A 23,914-nucleotide genomic window follows, 5' to 3' on the forward strand; every position below is an offset into this window, starting at 1 on the left:
GAGAGCGGATACAAATTCACTGCTTTAAGTAATTATGACAAATGTTAAGAAAATGTTGAGCAATATAATAAAGTAATAACTTTTCAAATAAGTTACCTCACACGTTCTAATGGCTGACAATTTGTTAGCTATGCTGTCCTTACGAACCACATAGCGTATCATTACAGCAGTATGTACCGGTATGTTGTTAGTTAGCTACCTAACGTTACTTGGCTACTTATACATCAAACTTGCCAGTATATTAAATATAGGCTATCTACCCAATGTTTATTGACTTGATTATTCCCGTCATTCTTAGCTTAGCTAAATGGTATAGTCATTGTGCGTTCTGTCTACTCCGATTTCAAAGCACTTTCACTGCAGCATAATGAATTTACCAGCACTCAACACCTGTTGAATATGGCCGGTGTCAGTAAACCTCTAATCAAATTGTTGCCAGCAGCACAGTTACAGTCACCAACGCTCTGGATAACAGGAAAACTGCCTAACCAGCTCTGCTAGGGCGAGTAAAATGGTCAGAGTGGTCTCATTTGTGTCTGTAAGTAGCTGGCAAGCTAGGTAATGTTAGCTTGGGTGCTTGACTGCCGTTGTAAGGTCAGAATGCTCAAACAAACCCTACTTCTCGGCCTGAGCGTCCAGTGTGCACTCCGAGAGCGAAACGCTCTGAATTTACAAATGGACAATCTGACAACGTTCTGAATCTACGAGCGCACTCTGGCACTCCAGATTGAATTTAAGAAGTGCCTTGGTCCTCCTTTCTTTTTGATGACTAATTCACCACTTATACCAAAGAGCACCTTCTGTCTACCAAAATGTACTATTGTGTACCTTAGTAGCGCTTCCCTTCCTCCTCTTTCTAACACACCCGAATGTCTAACTAGTAATTTGTTATGCTAACTAGCTAGCAAGAGGTTGCATAGCAACAGCATCAACTTCCGGTAGACAGGTGAAGAGCTAGTACGCTCAACTGAAAGCATACTGTTCATTTATAGTAAATAAAATTAACTAATTGTATATAGTATGTAGTATATACTCATTAAGTATGTTGTATACAGTATGTTAGTACGGGTATTCGAACATAGCTCAGGAATAGGCTTTTGTAGGCTACAGTCCAAGCTATGTCTTCCAATGGTGTGACTGCTGTCGGCATCCAAAGATTATCCAACTTGAATAAACACTTGGAGGTACGAATGACAGCAGTTGTGTAGTCTACGGCGCTACGGATATCACTTATTATTGATATCTACATAGCGCATTGATGTGAATCCCACTGCTGCTCTCTCATTTAGCTATTGCGCCTTACGGATTGTGGTTGTTGTGGATAGCTGTTCACAAATCTAAATGTGTATTTGAACCCAATAATGGTTGAATTCAAGAAGTTTAAGCTGCCTATCAATCATTGTTTTTCAAACCAGTGGACAGCCAGTGAAAAATGCGTTCTGGCAACAGCTGCATAGTGCGGATCCCATCCTATGGAATAAAAGTGGGGCTTCTATTGCTCAATCTAATTCATGCTGATAAAATAAATAAATCCATAGGCCGAATGGACACATGCTCAAACTCGCACACTTTTGATAGACTTAAAGAGGTCATCTGTAGTTGTTATATCCATTTTGGACGTTTAAATTATATCTATTAATGTAAAGATATCATTTAATTGTATTATATGTAATAGAAAGCGATGGGTTAGAAGAAGCCTACATAAAAAAAACATAAAGTAAAATGTAACATCCATATATGGCCAGCTATAGAAACATTAACATTTACTTATCCTGCAATAGATGTCGTTCAATTGGTAACATACATTTTACTCTTCTTCTAATGCCTCTTAAAGGGAAAGTAATCTAAAAGTAACTGAATATAATCAGATTAAGTTACTGAGTTTGGGTAATCCAAAAATTACGTTACTGATAACAATTTTGGACAGGTAACTAGTAACGGATTACATTTAAAAAGTAACCTACCCAACCCTGCTTTTTGTATCGATGAGGCTCTGTGCCTGCTCCTCCATCCATTTCTGGTAGTAGTCTTTCACATTCTCTTTATGTTTTCATCCGCTGCAGTGGGTCTTTCTCACCGATGTTGGCCCCCAGGTTGACCTTGGCAATGGAGGAAAAGGGATTACCTTGACTATTTCAATGACGATCAAAGAGCACAACCAAGGCCAGACAGAAGGGTGGTTATAGTCAAGAGCAACCCACTGAAGGATTTGAATTAAATTCATTTCTGTGACCGTTTCGGTATGTACAAAGAAAATGTAGTTGACATATGTTTGCTTGAGCCAAGGCTTTAATCTGACTCTCTTCTGGGAAAACCCATCATTCCTTCTGTACAAGTACTGATTACCTTTTTTTGGCATCTGGAACCTTCCATTGTGAAACAGGAGATTTGTGTGGTGTAAGTGAACCGACTATATGCAGAATACTCCACAAAGTCTGCAATGCTATATGTGAACTGAAATACAATTACATAAAGGTCCCTGATGCTGCTGCCCAAGCCAACAATAAGGTTCTATGAATACGGGAATGCCATATTCCCATCAAGTGTCCCTCTACAGCAGATGCTGAGGAGTACAGGAATCTTAAAAACTGGTTCTCAATAAATGTACAAAGTGTGTGCACTCCCAGTGTGCAATTCTCCAACATCGAGGCAAGTTGTAAAGGTGCAACTCATGACTCAAGGATTTTCCAAAACTTCTCTTTGTATGCTCAGCTTGAAGGACAACATAGGGGAATCATACTTGGTGACAGTGGGTATGCACAGACAAACTTCTTGTTCACCCGCTATCTTCATGCAATAGGACCTGAGCAACAATGGTACAACCAAGCTCATATCCGCACCAGAGGTGTAGTGGAGTGCATGTTTGGTGTATAGAGGAGTCGTTTCCAGGGTCTCAGAAACACATTGCGCTTTCAACAAAGAAATTGCTGAATTGTCACGATTGCAACAGCAGTGTGTCACAATGACCTCAAACAGCATGGCTGCCCAGATCCTTGCATTGAAGATGAGGATGACCCAGATGATCCCATGGTTGAGGCAGACAATGAGAGAAACTAGCCCGCTGAGATGCTTTGGCTATGCAGCACTTCTCACAACAAAGATAGCTCAAGTGATTGAAGCAAACAATAGCCCTGGATTGGTAACAAAAATGTTTTTAATTCACAAATGGAATTATCGGGACCCCGAACTGGTGCTGGTTCGAGAAGAACATTGGTACTGCTGCTGCTTCATGTTTCTCTCCTCCTCCTTCATAGACAATTCAACATGAAGAACATTGGTACTGCTGCTGCTTCATGTTTCTCTCCTCCTCCTTCATAGACAATTCAACATGAAGAACATTGGTACTGCTGCTGCTTCATGTTTCTCTCCTCCTTCATAGACAGCTCAACATGAAGGATGTGCATCTTCATATCATGCTCTTCTTTTAAATACATTAGTTGCTCCCATGAAATTCCATGGCCAGTTTCTTATGCATGCTCAGCCTCTTTGTCTTTGTCCTTCGGTCCGGATTAGTGGCACAATCTTCCCTCCTGGCTGCTGCAGATGTAGCGGGCTGACCTCCATCCTGTAGCGGGCCTACCTTCATCCTGTAGCGGGCCTACCTTCATCCTGTAGCGGGCTGACCTTCATCCTGTAGCGGGCTGAACTTCAAGTCCCCTCCAAGCTATGGTGATCATCTGCCTCTAGAAAATGATTACATTGCTGCATTTGACAACATTATTTCATTTTTATTTTGGGATTGCAATATATTATTGACAACATTACATATTCCCTGCAGTCCGGGGACACATGTTGAATGAAAGTGTCCTACCAAATGAGGTTTGGAATGGTCCCCCATCTGAATTGTCCAAATGGTTATCATCAGGGATACCTTCCAGGGGTTGCTGGCTATCAATGATCCCGGTCAACTAGTCCCCCAGCTCATCTGTCTCTGGTCTTACCAGTCTTTAAACACTCCCTACGAGCAACAGCATTTGTCTTCTTTAAGTAGATTTTTGTTTTTCCACAGGACCTTAGAAAGACAAGAAAATATAGAAATTATATTAGAAATGTTGTATAAGAGGTCCTCCCGAATGGCGCAGTGGTCTGCATTGCAGCTAGCATTGGGTTTGAGTCCAGGCTCTGTCACAGCCGGCTGTGACCGGGAGACCCATGGGGCGGCGCACAATTGGCCCAGCGTCATCCGGGTTAGGGAAGGGTTTGGCCGGCAGGGATGTCCTTGTCCCATTGCGGACTAGCGACTCCTGTGGCAGACCGGGTGTAGTGCACACCGACACGGTTGCCAGGTGTACAGTGTTTCCCCCGACACATTGGTGCGGCTGGCTTCCAGATTAAGTGGGCATTGTGTCAAGAAGTAGTGCGGCTTGGCTTGGTTAGGTTGTGTTTCGGAGGACACACGACCTTCGCCTCTCCCGAGTCTGTACGGGATTTGCAGCGATGAGACAAGACTGTAACTACTGATTGGATACTGTGAAAAAGGGGAAGAATTATTTAATATTGTTTGTGTTACATTTATATCACACAAGTGCATTTAGGCCCCCCTGTGTTGTGTTACAAAAGAAAACTAACATTTCAAAGTGGCCCACTTGATTTGTGAAAGTGGGTCAACGACACAATACGGTCCTGCTTTAAATGAGTTGCAACTTATAAAGGCTTCATAAACACTACATAAATGTGATACAAATCATCTATAACTGTATGTCATGCTTTATGAAGGGTTCATAAATGTGGCATAACTATGTGACATAAGCACCTATGTCAAATATGACATAAACCTTTGCTTTATTAAAGGTGGCATAGCCAACTTCTTTCCCTCCTGGGTGAACAGTCAATATTGGAACTGACCTCAACCTTCCCTAAAATGCTGTGCTGCAGGATGACACACAGTCTAAAGTGCAGTCATGCACAGCAAAAAACGTTGGTAGGGCCTTTTAAAATCCGTATTTGTTTTTATTGTTGCCTACTTTTTTCCCCCCAAATTCCGTTTTCTCTGTAATTTTTTTCTCCAGGTTTTGAGTTGTTTTTACACAGAATATTTATAGAAAACAACAACATTTGATTTTCTGTGTTCACAAAAGTGCTTAAACCCCATCAGGGGATGACTTTTGAGGTCTGGGGAAAAAAACTAAGCTACTTAGATAGTAGATAGTAGTTGCCCTTTAATTCAGTGAGCATGCCCTGCCCTGTTGTTTGGTTAGCGGGTTTTCTGTAGTGCAGTAAGCCATATGTGATGATTATGTATTCAATATTCAGAGCCCTATGAAATATCACCATATATACATTCTAGAGACCCTACTGAGTATTCCCTACAATACTTTTACTGCGGCACCCAGAATAGTTATTGCTTTAAGCAGTGGAGTGTAGTCATGGTTGCCAAGGGAAGCCAGGCTTCCCTAAATATTTGACCAATAAAAAAATTATAATTAATTTTACTTTCGACACTGTGTTTTCATAATTTCCGTCGTTTCGCAAGTGGCTGAATCTCACAGGAAAAATCTTCAGAGCGCTCCTCTGTCTCAGTATGTGTTGCCAATCTATCTGATGCTGCCTGGAACAAAAGAGTATGACATGTTGCTACTGTATTATTTCATTGATTGATGCCAGCAAGCATTTGGCCTCCCTTGATATTGTTATTTATATTTTTGTTAGCCAATCAGCATTAAGCTGAGCTCAACTGTGGATTGTCCTAGCGCAACAAAATGACCCCCAAGTGAAGCCAGTTTGGATTTGGCTTCACACCAATCAAATCACATCCTAATCAAAACGTCATCATTGTCAGGAAAACCTGTCTGTTTCTGGTCTGCTTATGTTGATGTCCTGCAGTAGCTAGCTTGCTAAATCGGCCATGGATGGAGATGTGGATTTGGACTTGTGGTTTTGACTTAATTCTCTGTACAGGTCAATGATTATGACGGTGATTCTGATCTAACCATAAATTCATATATTGTGCCACTGGCCTGAGACGATTGAAATTCAATATGTAGCCTGGATTTAGCCTAGTAGGCTCACGCAAACTAGCTAGCTAACTTGGCTGATTCATTGTTGCCCATGCGAGGAAGTCAGGCTAGCAAGTATTTTAGCTAGGTAGCCTAAGAAAACTAAAACTAAAAGAGTACAGAGCCATAGACCGTTTTGCCAACATGAAGGAGAGTAGGATGGTTAGGAGAGTAGGATGGATACATTGGTGTTCAACTAGTCTACATCTAGGGTGAGTCCAAAAAATGCACAAACACATACACACATACACACATACAGAAATCAGTACCATGGACAGCCACATGATATTCACCAACATTGATTGGAATAAATAGTTTTTGGTTTCTTTACGTTTGTTTTCAATGTATTAAACTAAGCATATATAGCCTTGTGATTTGATGATGTTTAAATGTTTAAGTAGAAATGGTGCTAGAATAGTCCTCCTGTTGTCTTTGTGCTGACTTGCGGTAACTCTGTGGTTCTAAATCATTAGTTGCTTACTAAACAGTCAAACATTAACTTGCTTGACCATGCTGCAGGTCATATACTGTCGGTACATGCAATATTTGCTTTGTGGACAGATGTTGCTCTCCGGTTTTGTGATGAAACAAACTATGTGTAGTTGAATTATTCCGCCACTGTGTGACTGTTGTCTTTTTGTTGTCACGGCTTTATTAACCTTTATTTATTGTAATTTAAAATAGTTTGTAGTAGTTGAGTGTTTAGTTAGATTACATACTGTAGCTGTCACGCCCTGACCATAGAGAGCCATTGTTTCTCTATGGTGAAGTGGGTCAGGGCGTGACTGGGGGTGATCTAGTTTATTTATTTCTATGTGGTGTTCTAGTTTATTTTCTATGTTGGTGATTTGTATGATTCCCAATTAGAGGCAGCTGGTAATCGTTGTCTCTAATTGGGGATCATATTTAAGTAGCTGTTTTTCCCACCTGTGTTTATGGGATATTTGTTTTGAGTTAGTGCACGTAGCAACTCTGTAGTCACGGTTCGTTGTTCGTTTATTGTTTATTTGTTTTTTGTCTTTGCTTAGTTTCACTTTCTAATAAATAATGTGGAACTCAACATCTGCTGCGCCTTGGTCCGACATTTATTCCAGCGAACGTGACAGTAGCTATCTCAATCATTATTTTAAATAATATCGGTGACTTCACAGCAATGGCTAGCTAGCACAAATGTAGCTAGCTAGCAGGCTCAGCTAAATAAAAATCCCCCTATATACAGCCACGTCTCATAGTCACGTCATGAAATTTGTAAATGAAAGAGGAATATAATAATACGAATTGAATGCAGTTTCCACATCTCCCCATTTAGTTTCTGGCACCGCACAGAAATGCCTTATCCAGATGGTGTGACAAAGGCATTTCTTAACAGACCTAACTTTCTTTGTTGTTACTTTTAAGGTTGGAGCCAACATGCTGTACCTCCAGCAGGCAGAAAGGCAATAACCATTCATCTGTCAGCTTGGGGTCAAGCTACACTATTCACAGCCCTGTGTAATGTTCAATGTAATGAAATTGCTGGACTTTTTGAAACTTCATGTATTTGTATTGTTTTAAAAATGTAAAAATAAAAGGAAACGTATGGTTTAAACATGTCTTTAATATGTATTTGTTTTAGCTGTTAATGATAATGTAACGGCAGTCTAAGTCGTCCTCCTCCTCAGACGAGGAGAGACGAGAAGGATCTGAGGACCAATGTGCAGCGTGGTAATTTTCCATTATTTAATTAACACAAAACAAGACACTATACAAAATGACAAAACAAACTAACCGTCACAGTCCTAGCTGGTGCAGACAAAACACAAAGACAGGAAACAACCACCCACAATCCCCAACACAAAACAAGCCACCTATATATGATTCTCAATCAGGGACAACGATTGACAGCTGTCTCTGATTGAGAACCATATTAGGCTGGACACAGAAACAGACTAACTAGACACACAACATAGAATTCCCACCCAGCTCACGTCCTGACCAACACTAAACAAGGAAAAAAACACATAAGAACTCTGGTCAGGACGTTACAGTACCCCCCTCCTGAGGTGCGGACTCCGAACGCACCCCTAAAACTCAAGAGGAGGGTCTGGGTGGGCATCTGTCCGCGGTGGCGGCTCCGGCGCAGGACGAGGACACCACTCCACCACTGTCTTTGTCCCCCTCCTTAGCGTCCTTTGAGTGGCGACCCTCGCCCACGACCTTGGCATAAGAATCCTCCCCAAGGCCCCCACATGATTTAGGAGGTAGCTCAGGACAGAGAGGTAGCTCAGGACAGAGAGGTAGCTCAGGACAGAGAGGTAGCTCAGGACAGAGAGGTAGCTCAGGACAGAGGGGCAACTCCGGACAGAGAGGCAGCTCTGGACTAATGGCAGCTCCGGACTGAATGGCAGCTCCGGACTGGGTGGCAGCTCCGGACTGAGTGGCAGCTCCGGACTGAGTGGCAGCTCCGGACTGAGTGGCAGCTCATGACTGAGTGGCAGCTCATGACTGTAGGGCAGCTCATGACTGTAGGGCAGCTCATGACTGTAGGGCAGCTCATGACTGGAAGGCAGCTCATGACTGGAAGGCAGCTCATGACTGGAAGGCAGCTCATGACTGGAAGGCAGCTCATGACTGGAGGGCAGCTCATGACTGGCGGGCAGCTCATGACTGGCGGGCAGCTCATGACTGGCGGGCAGCTCATGACTGGCGGGCAGCTCATGACTGGCGGGGAGCTCATGACTGGAGGGCAGCTCTTGACTGGCTGGCGGCTCTGGCAGCTCCTGACTGGCTGGCGGCTCTGGCGGCTCCTGACTGGCTGGCGGCTCTGGCGGCTCCTGACTGGCTGGCGGCTCTGGCGGCTCCTGACTGGCTGGCGGCTCCTGACTGGCTGGCGGCTCTGGCGGCTCCTGACTGGCTGGCGGCTCTGGCGGCTCCTGACTGGCTGGCGGCTCTGGCGGCTCCTGACTGGCTGGCGGCTCTGGCGGCTCCTGACTGGCTGGCGGCTCTGGCGGCTCCTGACTGGCGGACGGCTCTAATGGCTCGGGACGGACGGGCGGCTCTGAAGGCTCGTGGCAGACGGATGGCTCAGATGGCGCTGGGCAGACGGATGGCTCAGATGGCGCTGGGCAGACGGATGGCTCAGATGGCGCTGGGCAGACGGATGGCTCAGATGGCGCTGGGCAGACGGATGGCTCAGATGGCGCTGGGCAGACGGATGGCTCAGATGGCGCTGGGCAGACGGATGGCTCAGATGGCGCTGGGCAGACGGATGGCTCAGATGGCGCTGGGCAGACAGATGGCTCAGATGGCGCTGGGCAGACGAATGGCTCAGACGGCGCTGGGCAGACGGATGGCTCAGACGGCGCTGGGCAGACGGATGGCTCAGATGGTGCTGGGCAGGCAGGCAGCTCAGACGGCGCTGGGCAGACGAGCAGTGCAGGCAGCTCAGACGGCGCTGGGCAGACGAGCAGTGCAGGCGGCGTTGGGCAGACGGCCGACTCTGACCTGCTGAGGCGCACAGTAGGCCTGGTGCGTGGTGCCGGAACTGGTGGTACCGGACTGGAGACACACACCTTAAGGCTAGTGCGGGGAGCAGGAACAGGGCACACTGAATTCTCAAAGCGCACTATAGGCCTGGTGCGTGGTACCGGCACTGGTGGTACCGGGCTGAGGGCACGCACCTCAGGGCGAGTGCGGGGAGAAGGAACAGTGCGTACAGGGCTCTGGAGACGCACAGGAGGCTTGGTGCGTGGTGCCGGAACTGGTGGTACCGGGCTGGAGACACGCACCACAGGGAGAGTGCGTGGAGGAGGAACAGGGCTCTGGAGACGCACTGGAAGCCTGGTGCGTGGTGTAGGCACTGGTGGTACTGGGCTGGGGCGGGAAGGTGGCGCCGGATATACCGGACCGTGCAGGCGTACTGGCTCCCTTGAGCACTGAGCCTGCCCAACCTTACCTGGTTGAATGCTCCCCGTAGCCCGTCCAGTGCGGGGAGGTGGAATAACCCGCACTGGGCTGTGTTGGCGAACCGGGGACACCATGCGTAAGGTTGGTGCCATGTACACCGGCCCGAGGAGACGTACTGGAGGCCAGATATGTAGAGCCGGCTTCATGGCACTTGGCTCAATGCTCAATCTAGCCCGGCCAGTGCGGGGAGGTGGAATAACCCGCACCGGGCTATGGCTTGGTCCGAGTTTGGTGGGTGGTTCTGTAACGGCAGTCTAAGTCGTCCTCCTCCTCAGACGAGGAGAGACGAGAAGGATCTGAGGACCAATGTGCAGCGTGGTAATTTTCCATTATTTAATTAACACAAAACAAGACACTATACAAAATGACAAAACAAACTAACCGTCACAGTCCTAGCTGGTGCAGACAAAACACAAAGACAGGAAACAACCACCCACAATCCCCAACACAAAACAAGCCACCTATATATGATTCTCAATCAGGGACAACGATTGACAGCTGTCTCTGATTGAGAACCATATTAGGCTGGACACAGAAACAGACTAACTAGACACACAACATAGAATTCCCACCCAGCTCACGTCCTGACCAACACTAAACAAGCAAAACACATAAGAACTCTGGTCAGGACGTTACAGATAATTCCCTAATTGTTAATACATTTGTGTTTTCATCATTAGGCCTTTATGTACGTGTTAGGAATTACTGACTTTATAGTGAGTACAGCATCATATGATATGTGACTCGTTTCAGGAAACTAGGTGTATATGTCGAAGCGTCACTACTTCACGGGAGAGCCATTTGAAAGTAAACTTTTTTTAAATCAAAATGCGTTTTTTGTCAGAAATGCCTTCTGGAATATGTGAATTGTCATGTGCCTTAATAACAAAATGGTATGCCATCTGTAAATACGAATACAATTGTTAAATTACGAGCCTAGTTGCTTTAGCCACAGAAAAAGAAAGCAACCTTCCCGCTAGTCATGATTGGCTGAGATAATGAGTGGGCTGGACTTGTCGAGAGATGAGTTCGGATTGGTCTGCCATGTAGAGTGCTTCTGTCTATTTGAGCTGGTCAGTATGTTTAGGTAATCCTGTCTAACGCGGCTTAATTTTTTTATTATTGCGTAGTAGAACTGCGTAAGTGTTGCTCTCCACGTTCTGGAGGACCGAGTTTTGAAATCAGTCGAATTAGAGTATGATAGCTAAGGAGATGGAGAAAACACCTGCCTGGATTACATCTTCAAACTAAGAGCAACCATGACATCCGTAACAGAGAGGGAGAAGCGTCCATCCACGTATATGGGTAAGATAGTCTAGCTAGCTACATTTTCAGATATTACACGTTTATAATTTTGTCAGAAAGTCATTTTCATTTCAAGTTAAAGTGTACTGTTAGCTAGCTAGCTAATGTTAGCTGGCTGGCTCGCTAATTAACGTTACATGTATGAACTGTGTAGTAATATTATTCGTATCTCAGAGCCTTTTGCTTTGCTAGTTATAGACTAATGTTATCTAGCTAACATTGAACCTGGTTGGTTAGCTACCTGCAGATTCATGCAGAGTAATAACGTTGTGAGTTGGGATTATGGTTAATTGTTTAGTTAGCTAGCTACATGTCTTAACAAAAGACTCCACTATGCAAGTATCAATTTCAATAGGATGTTCATGATGTCATTGCGACAGCTGTTGATAGACGTAGCTGGTAAATTCTCTCTGGCTATCTACCTAGATTTCAGAGCAATCTCGCCTGAGTGTGCCCGAGCGCAGCATAACTGATGAATTTACGAACGCTCAACACCCGTTGAATAGGGCCGGTGTCAGTTAACGTTGGCCAAAAAGCATAAATTGTTGCCAGCAGCACAGTTGCAGTCACCAACGCTCTGGATAACATAAAAACAGCCTAACCAGCTCTGCTAGGGCGAGTAAAATGGTCAGAGTGAGCTGTTCTCTCATTTGTCTCTGGAAGTAGCTAGCATGTTAGCTTGGGTGCTTGGCTGCTGTTGTTAGGACAGAATGCTCGGATCAACCCTTAAAGAGATGGGTGGGGCTAAAGCTTAAGAAGGTGTGAACGATGCTGAATGTGTGTAGACAAAGAAGAGCTCTCCAGTAGGTCTACCAAGACATTCAAAGGCCATTTTCTCAAAAGTGAGGTTACCAGTTTATCAACTTTCAAAGCAGAATTTCTTTCTCATTGTTCTTCAACTGTAGTGTATGATATACTATTTTCTAGCTCGGAGTCTCTACTTTTATCCAATGTAAAAAACACAATTTCAAATGTTGCTACATAAGACCGAATCGATCCGGTCGGTCACATATAAGGCATTTATGTATGTGTTATGAATGACCAAAGGTGTCTGACTTCATAGTAAATACAGCGTCATATGATACAAGGCATTTATGTATGCGTTGTAAATTACCAAAGGGGTCTAATTTAATATTAAATACAGAGTCATGTGATATGGACTAAGTATTACAGGATACTACATAAAGTGTGAATAAATAGGTTATTAACGTTCTGCGGATTTATGAAGGTTCTCTCATGATCCACAGGTTACTGTAGGGTGTGAGGTATTTAAATAGGTTGATGGACCTGCAAAGTTTGTGTGTGTGTGCGTCAAAACCTGAAAATTAAAGGCTGGCGAGTCATGTGTAAGGCACGTATCACCCGTAAGGAAAGTAGCTTGCATAGCTTTTTTGTATCTGTGGGATACAAAAAAGCAGGTTAATCAAGTTACTGAAATAATATAGCTGTGCCATGGACCAGAGTTAACAATATTGAAAAATATATATAAACGCAACGTGTAAAGTGTTTCATGAGCTGAAATAAATGATCCCAGAGGAGGAGTATTTCTGTCTGAAATAAATCCCTTTTGTGGTGAAAAACTGACTGGGTTTGGCTCCCAAGTGGCTGGGGCTAAGCCCTCCCATAGCTGTGCCACTGCCCAGTCATGTGAAATCCATAAATTACGGCCTAATGAATTTATTTAAATTGACTGATTTCATTCTATGAACTGTAACTCAGTAAAATCTTTGAAATTGTTGCATGTTGCGTTTATATTTTGTTTAGTATAGTAACTACAAAAAGACGGATGAATAGCATTAATTGAATGACCTAATCTGTTTTATCATTAACTAAAGAAAAGCCAATGAAAATAATAATTCGAATAGCAACAGGTGACGTAAACAAAAGTCCACACATAGAGATCCTATTAAATTAATTATTTTAATTCCTAATTCTAGTCCACACACCGTGACGAAAGGTGACGTTCGATTGCACAGACGTCCAACGTTGTCCCTCCCGCCGCCATGCGTATTACGCTTGTTGTTGTTGAACTGGTTGTTATGACTGGACAAGGCCTCGGACTAAATTAGGACAGAACCCCTCGTCGCTGCCACGGGAGACCTGCCAATGGAGGGCATGGACATAGACCTGGACCCGGAGTTCGTTCAGAAATTCAACTGCATGGGCACCACTGACAAGGACGTCCTCATCTCAGAGTTCCAAAGACTGCTGGGGTTCCAGGTCAACCCGGCAGGATGCGCTTTCTTCCTTGACATGAGCAACTGGTGAGTTCGGGGATGTGGGGCCTAGCTTGTATAGTAGCTAGCTAGGTACATTTTGAGTAGTCCCTGAGGCTCTCTTTTTCTCTTGCATGTATAGCTTCTTGTGTCGATATTTTGCACGGACTGTCATTGCTGCTAGGACATAGCTATGTGAAACTGTAGCTAACGCCAGATACATTGTAACAGATGACCAGTGACTAACTAAGTCTAGCTACCTTTGCTAAAAACAAAAGGACGTATTGCAACATAAATATTCACCATAACTAACCTGACCAGATTTGTCAATTGTGTAACGTTAGCTAGCTAACATTAGTTGTAAGCGTTTGAACTAGTTGTGGTCTAGATATACCGCTAATGTTAAAGCTTGCACCATGGGGCTCTAGGCCTACATTTTATATCACCTAACAAGTGTTTGTGATGTGATGACGTCATTTAATCGGTAGTGAGCTAAACTAGGCTAGTGATCAAGACTTTATCACTGAACAAAATAAAACAATCCTGATAAATGACCTCGACTCATTCTTGCAAGGGAAAATCATTATCAGCAAGATATACTTTTAATTTTTTTCCCCTTCTTTTAAATGTTCTTGTTGTGAAGTAGTTTCAGGAACTGGATCAGGTTTGAATAGTTGCTAATTAAACATGGCATTGACTCACCCACTCTTCTAAATGGCTTTTACCATTAAAATAGGAATCTACAGGCAGCCATCGGTGCCTATTATGATGTTGAGAGTCCCAGCATCAACACACCAGCCATGTCCTTTGTGGAGGATGTGACGATTGGTGAGGGAGAGTCTGTTCCCCCCGACACACCGTTCACAAAGACCTGGAGGATACAGAACACAGGTGGGGTTACCTTTCAGACATCTACATCATATCACCATACCTATGATTCATCAATGTAATGTCACACAAGAAGAAAAACCTTCACTGAAATGTAAGACCTGGAAACCACTGGCCTGTAAACGTGTGTAATCTCTTTGTCTGTCTCTTTCACAGGTGCAGATTCCTGGCCACCTGGGGTATGTCTGAAGTACATTGGAGGGGACCAGTTTGGCCACGTCAACATAGTGATAGTGCGCTGTCTAGAACCCCAGGAGATCTCAGACGTCAGTGTGCAGATGCGTAGCCCTGCAGCGCCCGGCATGTACCAGGGCCAATGGAGGATGTGCACACCCACAGGGCTGTTTTATGGAGGTAGGTCCAAATGGCGCAGACACACTGTTTTGTGGACAATATGTTTTATAAGGGTGTAACCAAGTCTAGAAATTATCCACACATGTTAACCTTTGCATGTTTGTGGCAGGTTAGCGTTTATCGACATGGATCTTGTTCTGGAGGCAGCTCTGCCGAGTGGTCAGTAGCTGGCACTGCCACAAAGTCATAAAATCTGATTTTATCCCTAGCCTTAACCACACTGCTAACCCTAATGCCTAACCTTTTAATTAAGACCAAAAAGTTAATGTTTCTTTTCATGAATTTTTACAATATAGCCAATTTTGACTTTGCTGCTGGCCCATCTAGCAGAAACAGCTCAGTTCTGCCTAAAGGGCAAGACTCATAACATTAAACATCAACCTGCATGTTTGTGTGCTGACTACAGGTCTTCACGGTTTCAACAGACCTGAAATTCTGAGATCCGACACGGGACCGTAGCGGGTCTGGGTCCTAAATTATGACTTTTGTCCCAGATATTGGTGGGGTCTGATATAATTGCCACGGGTCTTGGGTATGTGCAATTAAAATGCATTTACTGACTGGACCCAATTGGACCTGTCCTAATTTTGTGTTTGTGTGATGAGAACTGGGAGCATGTTATCTGTGTCAGCCAATTGCAACTCAATAATACGTACAGCTTATGTCCAGCTGAAACTGGTTCCGGCTGCTTCCCTCGCATGCACCTGCTGCTGAGGAGAGAGCGAGAGAAGGGGCGAGTAAAAATAACCTTGGCCTAGGCTACAGTTGATTGCTAAGATGAAGTCCTTTTTCATTGAAGTAAAACGAAAGTTAGAGGAGAAAGAGTAGAGAGAAAAGAAGCCGACAAGGGGAATGTCCTCGGGGACAAGTTTTAATATTGTAGTGGACCAAGATAAGAACGCTGGCGTGGCTAAATGGACTGTGTGCATCTCGCTATTTAGGTTTGATGCAATTTTCGACCTTTTATTATTTTGTATTTATCAATTGTTTAGTCATTATTGTTATTGTAAATCTTTATTATTATTGTAGGCCTATTTAATCCTCTTAATCAGTTCTTTAAATAACCTATGCAAGAAGTGTTTTGTTTCATTTTGTTGATACATTTTCGTTGGCTAAATTAAGATCTAACAGTCTTTAATTTTGTCCTCCCTATTTAGTTCAAGGTTAAAAGTAGGCCTGTTGTAAAATAAATAGCATTAGCGTATTGATGTCATTTCCTGGAATGGCCTACGGTAGGCAGTTGACTTTTGTTTGTCATTAATTTCATCCGTCTATATAATAACCTGTTTGTATTTCCCCTATAAACAATGACTTGACTTACTTTTGATATTACCCTAATAAAGTTAAGCAACTGTCCTCTGGTCCATTCGGAACGTGTCTCAGTGAGGGAAAAAATATATATATATACTGGGTCAGGTGGGAAAGCCACGGATCCATTTCGGACCCATGAAGACCTCTTGTTCTAACGTTTTTAGTGTGAAGTACTTTTTCCAGACATTGAGTGGTCAATCAATGTCTTGAAATTGGTCAACTTGACCAAAATGTCATGTAAACTTTTTCTAATTGATTACTGAGCATTTTGGGTATTTAACTCCTATCACAACCACCAGTGCTGTCTCCTGGACAGAACAAGTCACCCTTAATGCCTGGTGTGTGTCACTCTCTCTGTCCACACAGACGTCATCTGGGTGATCCTCAGCGTGGAGGTGGGTGGCCTTTTGGGCGTGACACAGCAGCTTTCCTGCTTCGAGACGGAGTTCAACACCCAGCCGCACCGCAACGTAGAGGGAGACTTCAACCCTTTTGCCTCGCCACAGAAGAGCAAACACGACGCCGGAGATGACAACAACTTCAAAGAGCCTGGAGGAGCCTGGAAGGGCAGGCAGGACGCCATCCAGCAAGATGAAAACGGACTGTCTCACAATGCTGTAAATAGAGCATCGAATGGGCTACAAAACAATCTATCAGTAGTGACTTACAGTCAGGTAGGTATGTATGAATGAATGAATGAACCAAGGTTAGCTTGCCTCGAAACAAGCTGATGTCCACTCCTCACTGTTGTTTGCTTAAACATCGGGATACTTGTGGGAGCACAAGTTCAATTTCTGTGCCGCGTTTGGATGTGTGTAAAAAGTGCTCTATTCATGGCTGGCTTTGAAACTTCTGATTCAAAATAAAAAAATTGTTGTCACAAAAGAGTACAGTGTTAGAGGTTTTCCAGACGTTGCCACTACTGTACAGTTACAGTATGTGTGGAAAAATCACAATAGATCTCTGCTCTGAATTGTGGCACAGATAAATTCTTCTCCATCAGTATTGTTAATCAGTAATCTATGAAAAGCATTGTTGTGATTTAGACACTGGTTAAATGTTACACATTTTTCCAGTGTTTACTGCACCCTCACCTGGCTCAAAAGTAAGTCTACCTGTCACCTTAGTGACCAGACACAACAGACAGACGTAAAAATTCCACCATTCTCCTATGCAAAACAATAGTAGTAGAGGAAAATGTAACATGTCAACCACCATGCTCCATCGTACCACATTATGCAGATGTAGAAAACACACGTGAGCTCTTTGGTATTCTATGCATCTGTGCAGTTCCTCTAAGGCAGGCATTCCCAAACTTTTTCACTCAGGCCCCACCCTTCCAGCATTGGGGAATATCCCTGTGAGGTCTGGAGGGCCGCACTTAAAATTGGTTATATTTCCCCACCATAAAAATTACTCTCTCCATCGCTTTTGGATTTTTTGCTGCTCCCTGACTGGTAACGAGCTGGACAGAGTGAAGAGACTGTAAATGTAGCTCCGTTATCATTTCTACTCAGTTTCATCTATATTTTTTTTGTACTTTTACCCATTTTTCTTCCCAATTGGTAGTTAGTCTAGCAGTACCAGATCAAGTAGCAGTAGCAGTACCAGATCAATGTGCAGGGGTACGAGGTATTTGAGATAGAAATGTACAGGAAGGCAAGGTGAAGTGACTAGGAATCAGGATAGAAAATAATAATAATAATACGAGTAAAATAAAGAACAGTGCAGCAGCAGCAAATCATGTGTAAAAATGTGTGTATTTGTGTTGTGTTTGCTTATGTAGTGTGTGTAAGTGGTTTGTATACAGTGCATTCGGAAAGTATTCAGACCCCTTAACTTTTTCAACATTTTGTTACATTACAGACTTGTTTTAAAATTGATTAAATTGCCCTCCCCCATCAATCTATACACAATACCACATAATGACAGAGCAAAAAATGTTTTTTAGAAATGTTTGCAAAATAAAATGTATATAATATTTACATAAGTATTCAGACCCTTTACTCAGTACTTTGTTGAAGCACCTTTGAAGGCTATTACAACCTTGAGTTTACTTGGGTACGACGCTACAAGCTTGGCAAATCTGTATTTGGGGAGTTTCTCCCATTCTTCTCTGCAGATCTTCTCAAGCTCTGTCAGGTTGGATGGGCAGCGTCGCTGCACAGCTATTTTCAGGTCTCTCCAGAGATGTTCGATCAGGTTCAAGTCCAGGCTCTGGCTGGGCCACTCAAGGACATTGAGAGACTTGTCCCGAGGCCACTCCTGTGTTGTCTTGGCTGTGAGCTTAGGGTCGTTGTCCTGTTGGAATGTGAACCTTCGCTCCAGTCTGAGGTCCTGAGCAGGTTTTCACCAAGGATCTCTCTGTACTTTGCTCCGTTCATCTTTCCCTCAATCCTGACTAGTCTCCCAGTCCCTGCTGTTGAAAAACATCCTTACAGCATGAGGCTGCCACCACCATGCTTCATCATAGGTATGCTGCCAGGTTTTCTTCAGACATGACGCTTGGCATTCAGGCCAAATCTTGGTTTCATCAGACCAGAGAATCTTGTTTCTCATGGTCTGAGAGTCCTTTAGGTGCCTTTTGGCAAACTCCAAGCAGGCTGTCGTGTGCCTTTTACTGAGAAGTGGCTTCCGTCTGGCCACTACCATAAAGGCCTGAATGGTGGAGTGCTGCACAGATGGTTGTCCTTCTGGAAGGTTCTCCCATCTCCACAGAGGAACTCTGGAGCTCTGTCAGAGTGACCATCCAGTTCTTGGTTACCTCCCTGACCAAGTCCCTTCTACCCCGATGGCTCAGTTTGACCGGGCAGTCAGCTCTAGGAAGATTATTGGTGGTTCCAAACTTTTTTCATTTATGAATGATTGAGGCCACTGTTCTTGGGGACCTTCAATGCTGCAGAAATGTTGTTACCCATCCCCAGATCTGTACCGACACAATCCTGTCTCGGAGCTCTACGGACAATTCCTTCGACCTCACTCTGACATGCACTTTCAAGTGTGGGACCTTTATATAGACAGGTTTGTGCCTTTCCAAATCAGGTTGAGTCAATTGAATTTACCACAGGTGGACTTCAGTCAAGTTGTAAAAACATCTCAAGGATGATCAATGGGCCTCCCGAGTGGCGCACAGTCTAAAGCACTGCATCGCAGTGCTAGAGGCGTCACTACAGACCCGGGTTCGATCCCGGGCTGTTTCTCAGCCAGCCGCGACCGGGAGATTCATGAGGTGACACACAATTGGCTCAACATCATCTGGGTTAGGGGTGGGTTGTCCTTGTCCCATCTCGCTCTAGTGACTCCTTGTGGCGGGCCGGGTGCATGCAAGCTGACTTCGGTCACCAGCTGTATAGTGTTTCCTCCGACAAATTGGTGCGGCTGGCTTCAGGGTTAAGCGGGCAGTGTGTCAAGAAGAAGTGCGGCTTGGCGGGGTGGTGTTTCGGAGGACGCATGGCTCTCGACCTTCGCCTCTGCCGAGTCCGTACAGGTGTTGCAGCGATGGGACAAGACTGTAACTACCAATTTGGATATCACGAAATTGGGGAGAAAAGGGATGATCAATGGAAACAGGATGTACCTGAGTTCAATTTCAAGTCTCATAGCAAAGGGTCTGAATACTTATGTAAATAAGTATTTTTTATAAAGTTGCAAAAATATCTTAAAACCTGTTTTCGTTTCGTCATTATTGTGTGTAGACTGAGGACATTTTTTAGAATCCATTTTAGAATAAGGCTGTAACGTAACAAAATGTGGAAAAGTGAAGGACTCTGAATAATTTGCGAATGCACTGTATATAGTCTAGTGAGTGTGCGTAGGGTCAGTGAAGATATTTTGGGCACCCTTAATGGACTATTTAGCAGTCTTATGGCTTGGGGGTAGAAGCGGGCTCGGAGCTTGTTGGCCATGTCTCCGATATTGTTTGCCGGACGGTAGCAGAGTGAACAGTCTGACTTGGGTGGGTGGAGTCTTTTGGCATTTTTTTCGGGCCTTCCTCTGACACTGCCTGATATAGAGGTCCTGGGTTGCAGGGAGCTCGGCCCCCAGTGAAGTACTGCGCTGTCCGCACCACCCTCAAGCGCTTTGCGGTCAAGGGCGGTGCATTTACCATATCAAGCTGTGATGCAGCCAGTCAAGATGCTCTCGATGATGCAGCTGTCAAACTTTTGGAGGATCCCAGGGCCCATACCAAATCTTTTCAGCCTCCTGAGGGGAAATAGGCGCTACCGTGCCCTCTTCACAACTGTGCAGATGTGTGGACCATGTTAGGTCCTTAGTGATGTGGACACCAAGGAACTTGAAGCTCTTGACCTGCTCCACAACAGCCCTATGGATGTGGATGGGGACGTGCTCTCCCGTCTTTTAACTATAGTCCACAAAGCTCCTTGGTCTTACTGGCGTTGAGGGAGAGGTTGTTGTCCTGGCACCACACTGCTAAGTCTCTGATCTCCTTCCTGTAGGCTGACTCATCGCCATCAGTCCCAGGGTCCCTAGCTTGGTGATGAGCCTGGAGGGGACTATGGTGTTGAACGCTGACCTGAAGTCTGAGTTATTTCCCCTCTTATCCAGGTGGGAGAGGGCAATGTAAAGTACAATTGAGATAACCTCATCTGTGGATCTGTTGGAGCAGTATGCGAATTGGAGTGGGTCTATGGTGTCTGGGATGATGGTGTTGATATCTGTCATGACCAGCCTTTCAAAGTACTTCATAATTACAGATGTGAATGCTACAGAACGATAGTCATTTAGGCAGGTTACCTTGGAGGGGCTCAGAGATTGAGATGAACACAGTTGTTCATCGGGGGGGAGGATGTTGTAACTTTAATGGGTTACAGAGTTAATGTTTAAGTTAATTCATCGAGCTCTATCTAAAGATGTTTGTAATTCTATTAGAATTTGTGTGTTGGAGATTGAGAGAACTACATACATATTTTGTATTGGTTAGTATTGAATTAGGCTTTTGACTGCAAGTTCCAGAATGCCTTGCGACAGGAAGTAGAGAGACAACGCCCTAGTTAAGTGACAATTGACAGGTGATTATCCTTACACCTTTGCGCTAGCAACTCATTATTCATTGTTCTGTAGAATCTAAAGTTTGTAAATGTAACATGAACAAGTATTATTACTAAAAGAAGCTTTCATATCAAACCCGACGTCCCGAGTCATTACTTTGAAGATAGTTATTCTATACGCTATGCTTACGCCAGCAAAAAGTTACACGTCCAGTGTAGCAGGTAAAATAATATACTATTTTCCCAATTCCCTAGTGTAGGTCCTATGTTAGAGAAAGTTTAGCTAGAAATGCAGTGTGTAGAACACATTTGATTGCCTGTCTCTTAGAATGGGGAATGTTCTTAGCATTTCACCTCACTGAACTCCTATCATGCAAATAATAATAATTTAAAAATGTATATTTGCCACATGCTTTGTAAACAACAAGTATAGACTAACAGTGAAATACTTTCCAACAATGCAGAGAGAAAAATAGATAAATAACAGAAAGATAATAACTCGTAGAATACATTTACATTGTGTTGACTGTGTTCTGTCTCTCCCCTCAGGGTGTTCATGGACCTTATCCGTTAGGCCAGAGTTAGACAGATGGAGACCCAGGCCAGGTGGTGCTGAACAGACCTGGGCATGCTGATGCTGACCTGCGGCAGGGGCACTGGAGAGGGGAGGGATACATATTTCATACAGACTCTAGACAACTCTCTCCCTTGGGCCCTACCCCATTCCACCAAAACACAAGCTACAGTGAGAACAAGGAGGCACCTATCCCAGTGAACACCCTACCAGCATTATCAGAACCCTCCCAAGATCGGCATGAGTGAATGCTACATAAAGAATGCTATCAATCCTAAGTTCTACTACATACATGTTTTATTATTATTTTTAGCTGTCAACACACCTCATTAGTGTAGGGTAGGCACTGCTGGTTGAGCTTAGCAAAAGGATGGATGTGAGTGAGCTTGAGCAAATGAAATGTGTGAGAAAAAGCCATCTAAAACTATTTTGCCTGTTGAGCTATTATTGTAGGATTTGAATCCATGTCTGTGTTTTCTGAATTGTGCATGTGTGCACGTGTATAGTTTCCTTTTGGATTTTACTAAACACAAAGTGGTGGATACAACTTTGGTAAAGAAGTTGTGGTGACCTATATATGTAGGCCAGGTAGGTTATGTATCTAAATAGATGAAACAAAATAATACTAATATAAAAAATTATAATTCTCCACAGGTGTTTCAGAAATTAGGATACAGACCTGTGAATGAGTTGCCCCGTAAATAAGCCTTTGCTGTACTGTACTTACGACACAGATATGGATCATTCAGTGGTAAAGCTTGTTCTTTAGAGCCAGCAGATGGTGCTATTAACTAAACAACCAAACCAAATGGTCTCTGACACATCACGACAGACATTGAAAAATAGACTTCCCTTTCCCATCATAGGGAGAGGTATTTAAATTCTGGGTTTGTGACTGCTCAAGCCATTGACAATATCAGCACCGTTTGTTTTGTATCTGCAGTTTGCACGATGTCACTTCAGATGTTTACAAGTGGTGATTTTGATTTAGTTTCTGTATGCTGTCTGGATCTAGATATTATTGTCTGTTGTAATAGTATATATTTTCCTTGTTTTAGTTTTCTTCCAAACTTGACAACGTTGAGTCCCGTTTTGATTGTCAAATTAAGTGGAGCGGGTACATACGCTCAAAAGGACAGGTTCAACCCTGGAATTCATTAATTCCTCTGCGTCAAAGTGGAACGCTCTATTAAGAGATGTAGTCATATTAATTATTGTTTACAATTACATGGTATCAACCAAGTTAACATCATGTTATGCAATTTGTTTCCCATTTGGAATGTTATTTTAATTTATTTTATTTACCGTCACGTTCTTCAAGCAATGAAGATTTCTTCGCTTCCAATGTTTCACAATTTCCACAAGGTTATGAGTAAATGAAAAACAAGGAAATTGATGACAGTTGTTATTCATAGACTAAAGATCTTGTAGATGCTCATACAAGATTCTTATCTTATGGTTTCTTCTGATGGAAAGTCCCTGTTTTCTTGTGGCTGTTGTGCTTTCACACCAGACTTTCATATTTCTGTATTTGTCAAGGGTATTATGTTAGTCCTCTGTGTTCACTGTTCTGCATTTTACTCTGAAACCAGAGAGTGTTTAATTCTTAGCTTTATTGCGTTTTTTTTATTTTGGTGGTGGGGGGTGCAGTTTTAAGCAAGGTGGTATGGTGAGTGGCGCATTTGCATAGTCTTATGATAGAACATTCATGAGAAGAGAAAATGTCAAATTAAAGCCTTTTTCCTATATGTATAAATGAACATTTGTATGATTAAATTAACACTGAAACAGAAAATGTGGCACCAGGTTTATTTTTTGATTGACTCAGTTTTGACTCATGTAACACACTGTTTGAAACATTGGTTGGCAGGTGACGGTAATGACTTCCTAGGAATCAGCCCCGTTTGGCAGGGAGACAACAGCACAGTCATATGTCCTCTTTTTTTTTTTTTTAACTAGTTAAGAACAAATTCTTATTTTCAATGACGGCCTAGGAACAGTGGGTTAACTGCCTTGTTCATGGGCAGAACGACAGATTTTTACTTTGTCAGCTCAGGGATTCAATCTTGCAACCTTTCGGTTACTAGTCCAACACTCTAACCACTAGGATGAGGCTGCGGTTCCCAAATGACAGAACAATGAGGTATTGGGTCCCCGAGAAAAACATTAATGTGGCATTACAAACAACTGCAAGTCTATTGGTGAGAAGTAAGCAGTAGTGGTGACAGAGGGGCTGCTTCCCACATTTATGGTTTGGCCGTTGGTTTATGGGACAGGTATGATGTTTCCTCACAGTGGGCTCTTCTATCCAGGGTT

General features: G+C 43.6%; 1 protein-coding gene across 3 annotated transcripts; it reads left to right on the forward strand.

Annotated features, from left to right (window-relative positions):
* The first annotated feature begins 13,193 nt into the window (after positions 1-13,193).
* Positions 13,194-23,387, forward strand: LOC120058499 (protein ILRUN-like). 3 transcript variants are annotated; one of them, XR_005478019.1, is made up of 6 exons: positions 13,194-13,510; positions 14,199-14,353; positions 14,507-14,704; positions 16,382-16,689; positions 20,473-20,581; positions 21,574-23,387. XR_005478019.1 is itself a non-coding variant. In XM_039007222.1 (5 exons), exons 1-5 carry the CDS (start codon positions 13,353-13,355, stop codon positions 21,607-21,609), a joined length of 855 nt encoding a protein of 284 aa, XP_038863150.1. In that variant the 5' UTR covers positions 13,194-13,352; the 3' UTR covers positions 21,610-23,387. The 3 variants fall into 3 exon arrangements, 2 of the variants coding, with proteins under 2 accessions (XP_038863150.1, XP_038863139.1); XM_039007222.1 differs by lacking the exon at positions 20,473-20,581; XM_039007211.1 differs by lacking the exon at positions 21,574-23,387 and having other exon boundaries at positions 20,473-21,160.
* The last annotated feature ends 527 nt before the right edge of the window (positions 23,388-23,914 follow it).

Source organism: Salvelinus namaycush, chromosome 2, assembly GCF_016432855.1.
Source record: "Salvelinus namaycush isolate Seneca chromosome 2, SaNama_1.0, whole genome shotgun sequence".
NCBI lineage: Eukaryota > Metazoa > Chordata > Actinopteri > Salmoniformes > Salmonidae > Salvelinus > Salvelinus namaycush.

Coding starts and splice junctions, on each gene's coding strand:
- LOC120058499 (XM_039007211.1), top strand. CDS start 13,353: ATGGAGGGCATGGACATAGACCTGGACCCGGAGTTCGTTCAGAAATTC. Junction 14,354..14,506: donor CTGGAGGATACAGAACACAG/GTGGGGTTACCT, acceptor TCTCTTTCACAG/GTGCAGATTCCTGGCCACCT. Junction 14,705..16,381: donor CACAGGGCTGTTTTATGGAG/GTAGGTCCAAAT, acceptor CTGTCCACACAG/ACGTCATCTGGGTGATCCTC.